This window comes from Thamnophis sirtalis, unplaced genomic scaffold, assembly GCF_051295495.1.
Source record: "Thamnophis sirtalis isolate CommonGarterSnake01/CBP01778 unplaced genomic scaffold, rThaSir2_p1.2 scaffold_3, whole genome shotgun sequence".
NCBI lineage: Eukaryota > Metazoa > Chordata > Lepidosauria > Squamata > Natricidae > Thamnophis > Thamnophis sirtalis.
Genome location: NW_028261383.1, coordinates 139,500,465 through 139,514,740, shown reverse-complemented (window position 1 = coordinate 139,514,740; position 14,276 = coordinate 139,500,465). Strand labels below are relative to the sequence as shown.

The window sequence follows — 14,276 nt, the reverse complement described above, 5'->3', positions numbered from 1 at the left end:
CCTGGGTCACTGCCGGTTCCAGTAACCCAGCCCGCCAAATCACTACCAGTTTGGCTGAATTGGTCCAAACTGGTAGGAACCCACCTCTGCTGCAGTAGTGCTTCATAATATGTGCCCTGCTGTTTATATTTCCATATAAATGTATCCTAAATTAGCCTTCTCCAACCTCCCGAGGTATGAAATTTAAATCCCAGATTGGATATGACTGATAAGTCTAGAGGTTGAGGCCCATAGATTCGGATGATGCCAAAATAAGAGAAGACTGTATTGGATCATTTGTTCCAGACTTTGAGTCTGAGAAGGGACAATAAACACGGTGGTAGTGTTTTGAAAGAACAGGGTATTTTAAAACCTGCAAAATGATAACTCTGCTTCAAGCTTTGTCAGCAGCTTCTGGGAGGGCTCGAGTGACTGACAATTAGGCGATCCAGCACTCTGCTATCATCCTTGCCAATGTCTCCAACACATGGGGGTGATCAACCATGCTCTGGTTCAGGGGTCACCAGCCTTTCGGATCTCAGGGACCACTAAATTCATAATTTTAAATCCCACGAACTACTAATATGATTTTTTAAAAAGATAAATAAGATTTAGTGCAACATGAAAAATGAAAATAGTTTTTTTGCGGACCACCAAAATTTTCTCGCGGACCCCCAGTGGTGATGGCTGCTCAGGTTCACAAGCTTTATTCCGATGTGCATATTACACCATACATCAAAGATAAATTTACTAGGCGCAGGACAAAGTAGACCATAAATCAGTGCCATAATCATTTTAGTGGATGAAATTTGGGTAATGTGAGCAGCTATTTATTGTGCAGTTATCCACCCCTGCCTCCAGAAGCTTTCAGCAGCATTAAGGGTCCATGTACATTTGCAATGGCTTTGCATTACAATTAGCACCAGTACTCAAGGGTGATTTCTTGGAGCAGGCCATTAGTTTTCCAAAAGGATTGCATGAAAAACTAGCATTCTAGTGTAGGGCCAACTCAATAGGGCTGTGAAGGTGCATAGGCACAAACACATGCACATAGTAATTAAAAAAACAACAACAATCGCCTTCAAAATAAAACCAATGCGTTTGTATTGCATGCATGGCATACACTTACTTAATTTCTTATTTGATTTTTTATTTCCTTTTAACCTCACATGGCTGAACAGGGACAGTGAAAGGGCTGGATGTAGCCTGAGAGCTATAAAATGCCCAAGTTTGCTATAATGTATGCTTTTAAACATTTGCCTTTGCTGTAAACTATATGCATAGTTAAAGCTGTAACTAAGACATTACCGTTCAAAGTAATATTTATTTTAAATTTTAAAGTATACCAAAAGCAATCACAAGTAATTACTAAGATACTGTATCATCACCTCTATTGGTTCAAAGTCCTTTGAATGTAGAAGACAAAAAAGTAATAATCAATGACTTCCCCCCTCCCCTCAAATCTGACCTTGGGTGCCCCCCATTCTGTACAGACCCCCTGTAAATATTAGTCCCTTAGTCCCGTATCATTGGATAGAGATATTAAGTGCTACCTTTTCACCTCTGGATGATGTAAGTTATTCTGGCTCCAAATGATAGATGATGGGTAACAGCTATTTATTTAATAATTCATTTATTTGATTCAATTTGGACACTGCATGACTCAGCTGAGCTTGGGCAGCTCAAAATATATTACCATAAAAATCCAATACAAACCAAAAGAAGCCAAGATCCAGTCACATATTCAGACAAAAACAAACCTAACAATGGACTATATTCATATGCCATTAAGTATCACCTGCTTGGAGGAATTTCTTTAATTGCTTTGATTTAGCTGCCTGATCTAATCATAAATGCGCAGGATACCAAATTAGATCGTGGTTTTGTTTTTGTTTCTTGGTTTGCTCTATCTGGAAATATATGAATTTGGAAGTAGGGAAGGAAACTGAATTGCCTTTTGGAATCCAGATATGGAATGTTGGATGTTTTTTGCTGCAATGAAAAATATATTGATTCCAAAATACACTCCACTTATTTTGCCTATGTTGGTCTTATTGATTTCAGGTATTACTTCAAAAAAGCAAGTGACGAGTTTGACTGTGGGGCAGTCTTTGAAGAAATCTGGGACGATGATGCCATTCTGCCAATGTACGAAGGCAGAATTCTCGGAAAAGTTGAGAGGATTGATTGACTGGTTCTGAGTGACAGAGCCTGTGTGAGCATATTTAAGAAGATATAAGCTACGGATGCTGACCTTTGGACGTAAAACCACCGAGCAAAGTTTTTGAAGGAAGGTTTGAACCCATGAAGAAGCAACAAAAACACACACACACACACACACTGAGGTCTATGAAGACTTTGCCAAACCAGCCTTAGCAAAAAAAGAAGAAGAAAAATAAAATGTGTCTATTGAGCTGGATGCCAAGATGCTAACAACTCTGAACTATTTATTAAAAATATGGTCGCTCTAGGTGATTTGAAGATGCAGATGATGTTCTGAGAGACTTGCATATAGAAATATATGGCTTCCTAACGATCCTGTACTTAATGATTTAGAAACTGTACATAGCTTACCTTATAATAATCCTTATTGATATTTATTGAACATTCTAGGGGTTTTTTTCCCTTTAAATCCATTTTATGGATATGCTGCTTTAAAAGATGGAGAAAAGAGGGGATGTGATGTAAAGAAAAAGAGGTGTTTTATATTTTATTTTTTACATTGTTTCCACCATCTAACTAAATGTGTCCTTTACTGAAATGAGCATTTGTTTCTGCCACCTTAGAAGACTAACTGGAATTGTACAATCTTCAGTGGTTTAATTTCTGTGGAAAGAGGATGAGAAAGGAAAAGATAAGTCCATTCTACAGAGAAGGATATTTTGATCAACGATGCTCCAGTTTTTGTGCCCGGAAAACATTCCCAATTGCCTAAAACAATCTCTAGGACAGTGGTTCTCAATCTGTGGCCCACAGATCCCTGGAGGGCTACGAAGTTGTCCCAGGGGACTCTGTGAAGGCTTGAAGAAATGTTACGATTTAAAACTTGAGTTTTAAAGTCTTGGTGGTTCATGGCCACAAAAGGGGTCCTTGGTGAAGAAAAGATTGAGAACCACTGCTCTGGGAGATCAGGAGCACTTCGTAGATCTTCATGCTCTTTCCCTCACCGTCTTTTCCCCATTCCTATTTTGGATTTAATCATGCTGCAGAGTAACCATTCCCTCCTCTGAGATTACCAAAATTTCCAGAATTCCAGAAGCCAACATAGCAAAAGAGTTGGTGGCTTTGAAACTCTAGAAACCGGAGTTCCAATTTAATTGGCGATCCCCTGATTGGACAATTTGAATGCTTATACAGTTTGAAGCTCACCATGGTTCTAATGGGAGGCGCTACGGGAAAGGCACTACTGCTTTTGGGATGAGTCCCAAAAAAGGAAAATGGGAAAACCAGATTCCGAAGGGTGGCAGTAAAATAAATGTAAAGATTGTGTGCAGGAGAGGGGACAGACTGCAGGTGTCTACATCTGATGGCTAATTACAAACTGTAGGATGGAGAAATTGTACACACTCCAGTGCTAAGGGTGTTCTGATGGGGTAACTGTAACAACAATAATTACAAGTTGTAGGTAATAATAACAATGTTGGGGCCTTGTCAGTTATCCTTGGTATCAATAAGCACCGGCATAGCTTTCTTTTTTGATATTGTTTCTGATGCCTGCTTCAGAAAAGTAGTCCCTAAGATCAGAACCACAGAAAGAGAAGACAGTATATGAAATCACCCAGCTTACGCCTCTATAGCTAACAGTGGGATAGTCACCAAATTTGGACTGTGCTTTTTATTAAAAAAAAAAAAAAAACCTCTTTAATGGCACTTTCAGCATTACAGCTATAATTAAAAGGTCAGACTGTGCAATGGGATGCCCCTTCTTAACTGTAACCACCACTCAAGGGCATGGAAACTATGCATTGGTGTCTTGTAGCAACTGTGAACAGCTTGAAGTTCCTGCAGGGTTAAAATACAATTTTGGATGCACCATCATTGTGGCGGTAGTTGTTCCCCAGAAATATTACAAAATCAATCAATCAGTGGCTGGAAACTTCCAGCTTTTATATCCTTGGATATCTAAGCCTCTTTCAGTTGGCTCCTGGACCATGAATGGTGGATGAGCTAGCTGGCTTCCGAGACTATGTCCGGAAGAGCTGTTTCAACTCAAGCTGCCACAGTATGTATGTGTTGTGTATGTGTGTCTTGGATGTTGGCTGAAATATGCAGAACAATTCTCCTCTGTCTTGATTGTATGCACTGGAACAAAGAAACGCCATCTCCTTATCTAGAAATACATTTAACTTCAACTTTGTGTGTTTGTGTGTGTGTGTTTAATACGTGCATTTTCTGACAATGTTACATTTTGTTTGTACAACATGATGTGTATAGTGTAAAAAATGGGATGGGGAAAATACTGTTAATAGAGGCTCTCTAATGTGTGTGTGTTTTTAAGGGGAAAAAAACCACACTTCAATCAGTACAGTACCTGTGCCTGCATGGTATTAATATGCCGTGTTTTGCCCTGTGTTCAGGGTCCATACTCTCCCTTTGTTGTTTAAGGGATTTATGTATAGTATATTTTATGCCTTTTTACTACAACTCTTGTACTTTATGACTTTTGCCATGTTTGTTTTACTTAAACTGTAAATTATGCATTATAAAGAGTTTCATTTAAAGAAAAAAATACTTGGTACAATAATTATTGTAATTAAGAGATGTAGCCTTTATTAAAATTTTTATATTTTTCAAATTAATAAAACCTATTCGTTCTGGTTTCTACTTGGTGTGTGAGGGGGGTGGGTTGGTGGGGCGGTAGAGTTAGGCTCACTTCAGATTCTAAAGAGATTTTTTTTAGAAACTCCAAAGTCAACACAAATGAAATTCTGTGAAGGTATATAAACTGCAAATGAATGTATTAACTTTTATGGACAGCTGGAAGCAGTTATCAGGGTGAAAATAAATGTACAAGTGCCTTAATGTGACTGAAATCATGGAGAAACAGATCATTTTGCCGGCTCATGCATTTAAGCTTGAAACCCAAGATGTTTAAAAATAGCGATTGATTTAAATATCTTAAAGTAAGTCTTTTAAGATATTTAAATCAACCTCTATTCTTAAACATCTTGGAATAGTTAAGAATTGAAGTATTCCCAGGAAACATTAGGTCTAAAGCTCCATGCAACCTCTATATTCTAGATCTGAAGAGAATGATCAGGTATATTGATTGGATTTGCTATTTTTTAAACCATTTGATTAGCTAATTTTGCACAAATTGGCTCTGATTCTGGAAGCAGGACTTTGGACTATACGATAAGGTGACCAAATTTTCAGATTGGTAAAGAGGGACACCATTGACCCGGGGGGGGGGGGGGCTTGATTAAAAAATTTATATGGAGCAACAAAAATTTTTTTTAAGAAAAGGAAATTCACTTCTTAGATCATTGTTGAATTTGCATCCTCTTGTCTTAGTCATTATGTTAATAATCTAAAAAAATTAAAATTATACGATTTTATACGATATAAAATTCAACAAGGGTGAAACACACTAAATCTGGCAAAGTTGCCTTGCACCAACCTGGCCTGCCCATAGAATAGTAGCCACTTTGAGGCACATAAACCTGGTCTGAACATATTGCATCACAAAGAAAACATTTGCAAAAAGGAAAATTTCTAGTAGTAAATATATTTTATAAACAATTAAAAAATAAAATCCCCCTCAAAATAATTAAAAAATATATTCTATAAATAAAAGAAATCCTTAAAAAACCATTGTTAAGTATTACACCAGCAATAATTTACACTGTAACCACTTCAAACTATTCCACACAGAATAAATTGAAATAAAACTATTTTTAAAAATTCTATATTATACTCAATACTTTGAAATGTATTGTGCATAGAATTTTTTTAAATAGTTTTACTTCAATTTATTCTGTGTGGAATAGTTAGAAATGTTTCACTTCAATTTATTCTGTGGATTCTTTTTTTAAATTGTCTTAGACTATTTAAAAAGATTCTATCCAAAATAAATTGAAATAAAACATTTTAAAAAATTCTTTGCACAATATAAATTTTTTAAAAATGGTTTATTTTAATTTATTTTGGATAGAATCTTTTTTAAAATAGTCTAAAACAATTTAAAAAAAGAATCCACACAGAATAAAACTATTTTAAAAAATCCTATGCACAATAAATAAAATATTATTTTAAAATACATTAAAAAAATAAAAGAAAAAAACTTACCAGCAGGCAGAATCAGCAGAACTCCGATGCAATGGATCCTCACAACGATGGATGGAAGCAACAGGGAGCAGGCAGGCAGAGAGGCAGCAGGAACAGGTAAGACACTGGACTGGACTGTGGAGGGACAACAGGGTCACTAAGCAGGTCTGAAGAGGGGGGGCGGGCAGGAAAGCTAGGCCGCGGCGCTTACTGCCAGCCCAGGACTTCGCTAGGGAAGGCCTTCGCAAGGGAAGGCCTTAGCAAGGGAACGCCTTCCCTTGCGAAAGCTAGGCCGTGAAGGTTACTGTCAGCCCGCGGCCTCGCAAGGGAAGGCCTTAGCAAGGGAACGCCTTTCCTTGCGAAAGCTAGGCTGTCACCACCCACCGGAAGCCTCCTGAGTCCCGCTGCCGGAGTTGCTTACCTAAAGCAGCAAGAAGGCGAAGGCGAAATGGAGGTCAGACTCAAGCAGCGTGAAGCTTTTAAACTTAAACTCTTCCACCTCCAGCCCGCTCATTGATTGGCTGGACTCCAGCCAATCAGTGAGTGGCAGGCTGGGCTGGCTTAGTGCGGATGGGCGGGGGAGCAAGCGAGCTGCAATGCGCTAAAAATGGGGGAGCGAGCGAGTGAGCTGCAACGTGCCAAAATTAAAAATGAAAAATCGGGACTTTTTAATAAGGACGGGTGACACGGGACAAATTGTGGAAAATCGTGACTGTCCCGCCAAAAGCGGGACGTCTAGTCACCTTACTATAGGAAGCCTTGATAAGCATATGTTGCGCATAATAAAAAGTTTAGCCCAGCAAGCCAGGATACTCTGCCTTGTGTCCCCATTCCACCCTTAAAACAAACCAAGTCTCCCCAAAGCAAATTACCAAATACCCCCTCCCCTCAGTTCAGCTCTATAAACTTGGGGTCCTTGAAGAACTATAAATAGGATGCTGGTGGGGAACTGATGTGGCCTATGGGATTATATGTCATTTCTTCATTCAGGATAAATGGAGCCTGTGAAACACTGCAGGGCTGGTGTCTGACTTGATAAATGGAACTTGTTTGGTTCCTAAGTTGAGAAGGACAGTCTGCTACTGTGTCCGTCCCCCCCAGCACACAATGCAGGGGAGAGGATGTCCCGGGGTGCCTACACCAGTCATTTACTTGAACACTGGGCCTGAAGCAGGACTGTGAAGCTAGCCTCCCAGCCATTGTTAGCCCTTTCAGCCTAAACCCTGTTCCCTTGCTGATAATTTTGTGGCTCGTCTGGGCCCGTCAGCTGGCGCTCCAACACGACTTTGGCCATGCATTTGCCATCTGTCACTTAAGGTCACTATCCCTGGGTGGTCAGCCTTGACAGTGCCAATCTAGACCATTTGTTTGACTCAGATGCATGTCACTTTGTGTGATTCCCAAGGCGGCCTTGGGCACTTCCTCCCTCATCCATCTCCCCATTGCATTTATTATTTTCCACATGAGACGCAACTTCAGTCCTACCTTGAGGGGGAAAAAAACCACACTGAGCACCTAAGATGGAGGCCCATGTTGTAAGTTAAAATAAAGCTGCAAATGGTTTCCCGCATTTGAATAGATTACTGTCTTTATTAAACCACCATCTCAACTTAGGGGGGGGGGGGTCACCTTAATTGATGAGCCGGACATAACAGATGGATACGCAGACGTAAACCACATGGGTGAAGAAAGTGATTTCCCTCCCCCTTTTCTATTCCACCATCAAAGGTTAGGAACTTAGTCCTGCACAGTAGTATTTTTTCTTCTTCTGCTATTAAAATGAAATCACACTGAGTTTAATTCTTCTTGGGAAGATGAATGTGCCAGAGTCAGTTTGAAGTCATTCACTGGCATATAAGCTTTTGCATCTTTATATATCAGTGCTCCCAAATACTTGCCTTCCTCCCTTTTTGTCTTTCCCTTTTCTTTCCTTTCCTTTCTTTCTTCCCCCCAGGGGTCTGTAGAAACAAAAAATAAAATGTCTTCAAATGCATAGCAGGCTGTTTAGTGGAGATAAAAGGGTGTTTGAATAGTCCTTTAAAAATGAATGGGAAGTGAACACTCTTATGTTTGGAGTATAAGTAGGATGTGATGAGCATTGAACATCACCTTAATCTGTCAGTTTCTGGGTATATTGCATTAACTCTGCTACTTAAGAAGCGTGGGACCTCATCCTGCACTCTGGAGGTAGCAATACAATGTGACTGAACTAAAATGGTCTCATGGACTTTTCAACTATTGACATATGGGGAATGGATGGGGAATTTCCAGGCTAGTTTGTGAAGCTCCTGGCCTAAGTAGAGTATCTCTTCCAAGGTTTTTAAAATGCTCAAAGATAAAACTTCGTTTTTGCTCCACTGGGAAAAAATACAGAAAGCAAAATATTAATCAAAAGAACATGGCAGATATTGAGGGAGATCTGAGTATTGGGTTATTGAGGGAGTTTAATGAAAAGAAGGACTAGGAGTGACATGATAGAAGTGTTGCCATATCTAAGGGATGCCAGAAGGGTGATGGGTCAACCAAACCATCTGAAAGCAATGGATGGAAACTAATTAAGGAGAGAAGCAACTTAGAACTAAGGAGAAATTTCCTGACAGTTAGAACAATTAATCAGTGGAAGAGTTTGCCTTCAGAAATTGTGGGTGCGCCAACACCAGAAGGTTTTAAGAAGATGTTGGACAACCATTTGTCTGCAATGATATAGGGTCTTCTGCTTGACTAGGGGGTTGGACTAGAAGACCTCCATGGTCTCTTCAAACTCTGTTATTATGTTATCAAGTGAGTATGGATGATTTTGAAATCTATATAGTGAGAGCTGTCGAGTAATTTAACCATTTTTAAATTAGAAAGCATATTGGAGGTCCATCTTTTTTTTTTTTAAATCACCCTTATTACAGCTTGTTCTCTATAAAGAGTGCAAATAACATTACATACCATATATATATGACACTCCTGTCCTGTAATATTCAAACTTGGGATGATACATAGAATGAAGACACTGCCACTGGCAAACAGAGGCCATTCGTAGAAGATAATCTGTGGCTATCTTTTCCCTCAAGAAGATGTAGTCTTCATTTTGTACTAGTCTCACTGGTGGCATAAGAGAACTGTGGCTGTGATTATTGCTCACAATGTACAGGGTAAGTTGAAGGTGGGGCTGGGGATGTTAAAGGTCATTTACCAGGGACACAAAGATATTAGGGAACTCTAACATTTCAGCCACTTCCTCTCCTTTTTGCCTTTCAAGATACCAGTGGCCTATATCAACAATTTTTCTTCAAGATTTATCTGCAGCAGCAGCAATTCTCAGTAAAGTCTTGGTGCAAACTCAAAACAAGAGTTTTGTCTAACAAGAGTTAGACAGAACCTTGGAGGTCTTCTACTCCAACCCCCTGCTCAAGCAGGAAACCCTATACCATTTCAGACAAATGGTTGTCCAGTCCCTTCTTCTTCTTCTTTTTTTTTTGGGGGGGGGATTTGTTTTTATTTTTAAACATAAAAAACAACATAAAAAAATTCTCATCCATTACATACAGCATGTCATTTGGCTACAAGTGTTTTTGCATCCATATTCTCAATTACATATACAATCACAGATTTTCCGTCTAATATAACTAGGTACCTCACTTTCATTGTACAGTGTATATTCAATTACAATTAATATATATTTTTTCCAATAAACCTAATTCCCTTACATTCTTGATTGTCTGTTTAATAACAATATACCTTTATATAATCACATATCCCGATAAGAAATTTTTTTACCAACCATTTATATTTGTATATCACTGTTTTCAAATATGTATCATCCCACCAATCAACTATCGAGTATGCTTATGTTCATTATTGTCCTTATACATCATACATTCAAACAAAGATGTTATTCCTTCATTTTTCAACAAGGTATTCTAAATAGTTACTTCATATATATCCCAATTTTTAATTACTTCCTTATTAAAATTATTTATCAACAAGGTATCTTTATGATATATACTTAAAGTTATACATTATATCACAAATCCTCTATCAAGTATACATAAATTCATTGTTATCCTTATCCATTTTAAAACAAAAGTTTAAAGTATTCAATTCATATATGTATCAGTTTTTCATTGTATCATTGTTAGTCTATTTCACAGCATACTTAACTCCTTCAGTTAGAACATAAGTAAAACATTTTTCATTTCCAGGTTTTCCCCCCCAGCCACTGATAAAACAAGACCCATTTCTTATAAAACTGTTCATCTTCTTGCTCTCTAATTTCAAATATCAATTTACTCATTTCAGCACACACCATTATTTTCCGAATAACTTCTTCCTGTTTTGGTATTGTTTCATTTTTCCAGTTTTTTGCAAATACGATTCTGGCTGCTGTTAGAACGTTTACAATCAAATATTTTAAGTCTTTGTTATAGATTTCTGGTATAAGTCCAGTCCCTTCTTAAAAGACTCCAGTGATGAAGCACCCACAACCTCTCATCATGTCAAGCAACAGGTAAGCAACGTTGAGGACCAGTGGACACCTTCTGGATTTTGGAGACCAAGGCTGCCATTGTAAAAGTTTCTTGACTTTCCAGTGCTTCCCTTGTGGGTTGTAACAATCGCAAACTCCCAATTGCTGAAGATGTAACAATCTGAGTTGGTTCCCACCACCATCTCTGGTACCTACAGGCTGATATCTACCACTTGAGCTGTTAGCATTTGTCTGGAGAAGTAGAGAAACAAACAAAGCCTTACATTGTTACGATGCATAGTTTTTATTTTTTGGAACTGGAACCTATCCTACAAATGAAAACCTTTGCAACTGCTATTTTGCATTCTGTGAGTATATTTTTTTCTAAGATGATGTTTAAAATTATGTAAGGGGGGGGGAAACTATAGGTATCTACAGAGGATGTGTGTGCGCTGCAATGGGGCAAAGGATTAAATCTATGTTGGTGTGATGCCCTGTTGCAAATCCAGTGATTTATGCATTAGCGCCTGACACCTGAATATTTATACTTGAGTACCAGAGCTTCCACCATGATGCTGTGATGTCTGTTTTAACATTTTCTTGGGCGCCCCAGTTAGGAGTGTGTGCTAATGACAAGGAAAGTGATAAGCAAAGGCAGGGTCCCAGACCCTACACTGTCTTCTCTGATCAGAGGGGAGTCTGTGGAGGAAACTAAGGATAATGTTAAAGGAGAGCTAAGGCAATTCCTAGGGCCACTACTTTTACCCCCTTAGGCCTTTAGGATCACCCTTGGATCACCCACTGAGACTCCTCACCAAGACTGTCTTGGAACTGGTGGATTAATTCCTGTTCCTTCCAGCTGGCCAACCCCAAATGTTGTGAATGTTGTGTTTTTAAAGTGTTGTCTCTGTCTTTGTCTATTTATCCCCTTTCCCTTGTCTATTGTGAGCCGCCCGGAGTCCTTCGGGAATGGGCAGCATACAAGACAAATAGCAATAGCAATAGCAATAGCAGTAGACTTATATACCGCTTCATAGGCCTTTCAGGCCTCTCTAAGCGGTTTACAGAGAGTCAGCATATTGCCCCCAACAATCTGGGTCCTCATTTTACCCACCTCGGAAGGATGGAAGGCTGAGTCAACCCTGAGCCGGTGAGATTTGAACCGCTGACCTGCTGATCTAGCAGTAGCCTGCAGTGCTGCATTTAACCACTGCGCCACCTTGGCTCATAAATAAACAAACAAACAAACAAACAAATAAATAAAAGCAGCACTCTGGCCAGTGCTGTTCCTCCCTGCTGGTCTTCTTGCCCCCCTTATGGTCAACTCTCTTGAATTCCAGTAATTGAGCTTGCCACCTGTGCCTTCAGCTTCCATGCAGGTGGAGAGGTCTGATTCCTGCTGCCTTTGCTGTAGCTATAAATTGTTGTAGCAGGAATCTTCAACATGTGCTATCCAAAGGGATAAGACTACTTAGGCCCTCTTGGCTTATGACTGAATTTCCAGGGGTAGTTCAGTCACTTGGGTGCTTAGCACCATTTAAGGCTTTGTCACAGACTGAGGTGCTTCAGTGTCTGGAATTCTTATTTGCAGAGTCAGGCCTTCTTCTAAGCTCATCCTGCTGGGATCCCTTATAAGAGAACAATGTTGTATTTTCAGGTTTCCAATTCATAGAATCTGCTAAGAACGAAGAGGGCTGGTTGTGGTGTGGTTAAAAACCTTGTGACTGGGAGCTTGAGCAAATCCCAAGGAAATGCTGATGGCCTTGGACTAGTCTACTCCCTTGCTTGATTTGAAAGGACATTTGATGGACACGAGGTCTCCTACCTATAAGTAGTTCAAGAAAGTAGCTCTGCTGAGAGCCCTGATCCCAATCTGGATGGAAGCTAAATTGGCTGGCTCTGCTGAAAGAATAGAATAGAATGGAATGATTTAGATTTAGATTTAGATTTTATTAATATTTGTAGGCTGCCCTTTTCCCTGAGGGGACTCAGGGCGGCTCACATAAAATCAGGGAGGGGGAATACAGACATTGACATAGAGACATATAATAAAATAGTAAGCAACATACATTCATCATTCGGGAGGGGCGGCTATCCTTATCCCCAGGCCTGACGGGCTAGCCAGTTCTTAAGGGCTGTGCGGAAGGCCTGGACGGTGGAGAGGGTACGAATCTCCATGGGGAGCTCGTTCCAAAGGGTCGGGGCTACTACTGAGAAGGCCCTCCTCCTTGTAGTTGCCAGCCGGCATTGGCTGGCCGATGGAATACGGAGGAGGCCTAATCTATGTGATCTTATTGGTCGCAGGGAGGTAATTGGCAGAAGGCGGTCTCTCAAGTATCCAGATCCACTACCATGTAGGGCTTTATGGGTGACTAGTAACACCTTGAAGCGCATCCGGAGATCGACAGGCAGCCAGCGCAGCTCGCGGAGGATAGGTGTTATGTGGGTGAACCGAGGTGCACCCACAATCACTCGCGCGGCCGCGTTCTGTACTAGCTGAAGTTGCCGGATGCTCTTCAAGGGCAGCCCCATGTAGAGCACATTGCAGTATTCCAGCCTAGAGGTCACAAGGGCCCGAGTGACTGTTGTGAGAGCCTCCCGATTCAGGTAGGGCCACAACTGGCGCACCAGGCGAACCTGGGCGAATGCCCCCCTGGTCACAGCCGTCAAGTGGTGGTCAAACGATAGCTGTGGATCCAGGAGGACTCCCAAGTTGCGAACCCTCTCTGAGGGGTATAGAATTTGACCCCCCAGCCTGAGAGATGGAATATTGGTGGAATCTTTGGGAGGGAAACACAACAGCCACTCGGTCTTTTCTGGGTTGAGCACAAGCTTGTTAACCCTCATCCAGTCCATAACGGCTTCAAGGCCTCGGTTCATCACGTCTGCCGCTTCATTGAGTTGGCATGGGGCGGACAGATACAGTTGAGTATCGTCCGCATATTGATGGTATCTGATCCCGTGCCTGCGGATGATCTCTCCCAGCGGTTTCTTGTAGATGTTGAATAGTAGGGGGGATAAGACCGAGCCCTGAGGCACCCCATAAGTTAGGGGCCTAGGGGACGATCTCTGCCCCCCCACTAACACCGACTGCGACCTGTCCGAGAGGTAGGAGGAGAACCACCGCAACACGGTGCCTCCCACTCCCACCTCCCGCAGTCGTCGCAGAAGGATACCATGGTCGATGGTATCGAAAGCCGCTGAGAGGTCAAGGAGGACCAGGATGGAGGAATGTCCTCCATCTCTGGCCCTCCAGAGATCATCGGTCAATGCGACCAAAGCGGTTTCAGTGCTGTAACCGGGTCTGAAGCCTGACTGGAAGGGGTCGAGATAGTTTGCTTCCTCCAAGGATCGTTGGAGCTGGAAGGCCACCACCTTCTCAACAACCTTCCCAAGGAAGGGAAGGTTGGAGACTGGGCGATAGTTATTAAGAACAGCTGGATCCAGAGATGGCTTCTTTAGGAGGGGTCTCACCACCGCCGCTTTCAGTGCGGCGGGGAAGTTCCCCTCCCGAAGAGAGGCGGTCACAACCGCCTGGATCCAGCCTCGTGTCACCTCACTGCTGTTAGTAACC

The 14,276-nt window shown here is 41.1% G+C and overlaps 1 protein-coding gene across 4 annotated transcripts in view; it reads left to right on the top strand.

Moving 5' to 3' along the window:
- The window catches only part of AXIN2 (axin 2), a 52,835-nt gene extending 50,534 nt beyond the window's left edge, over nucleotides 1–2,301 (top strand). For all 4 annotated transcript variants that reach the window (XM_087710216.1, XM_087710215.1, XM_087710218.1 and 1 more), the window contains one exon: nucleotides 2,044–2,301. In XM_087710216.1, coding sequence (XP_087566342.1) covers nucleotides 2,044–2,170 — 127 coding nt within the window. In that variant the 3' untranslated portion in view covers nucleotides 2,171–2,301. The remainder of the gene's footprint in view (nucleotides 1–2,043) is intronic.
- The last annotated feature ends 11,975 nt before the right edge of the window (nucleotides 2,302–14,276 follow it).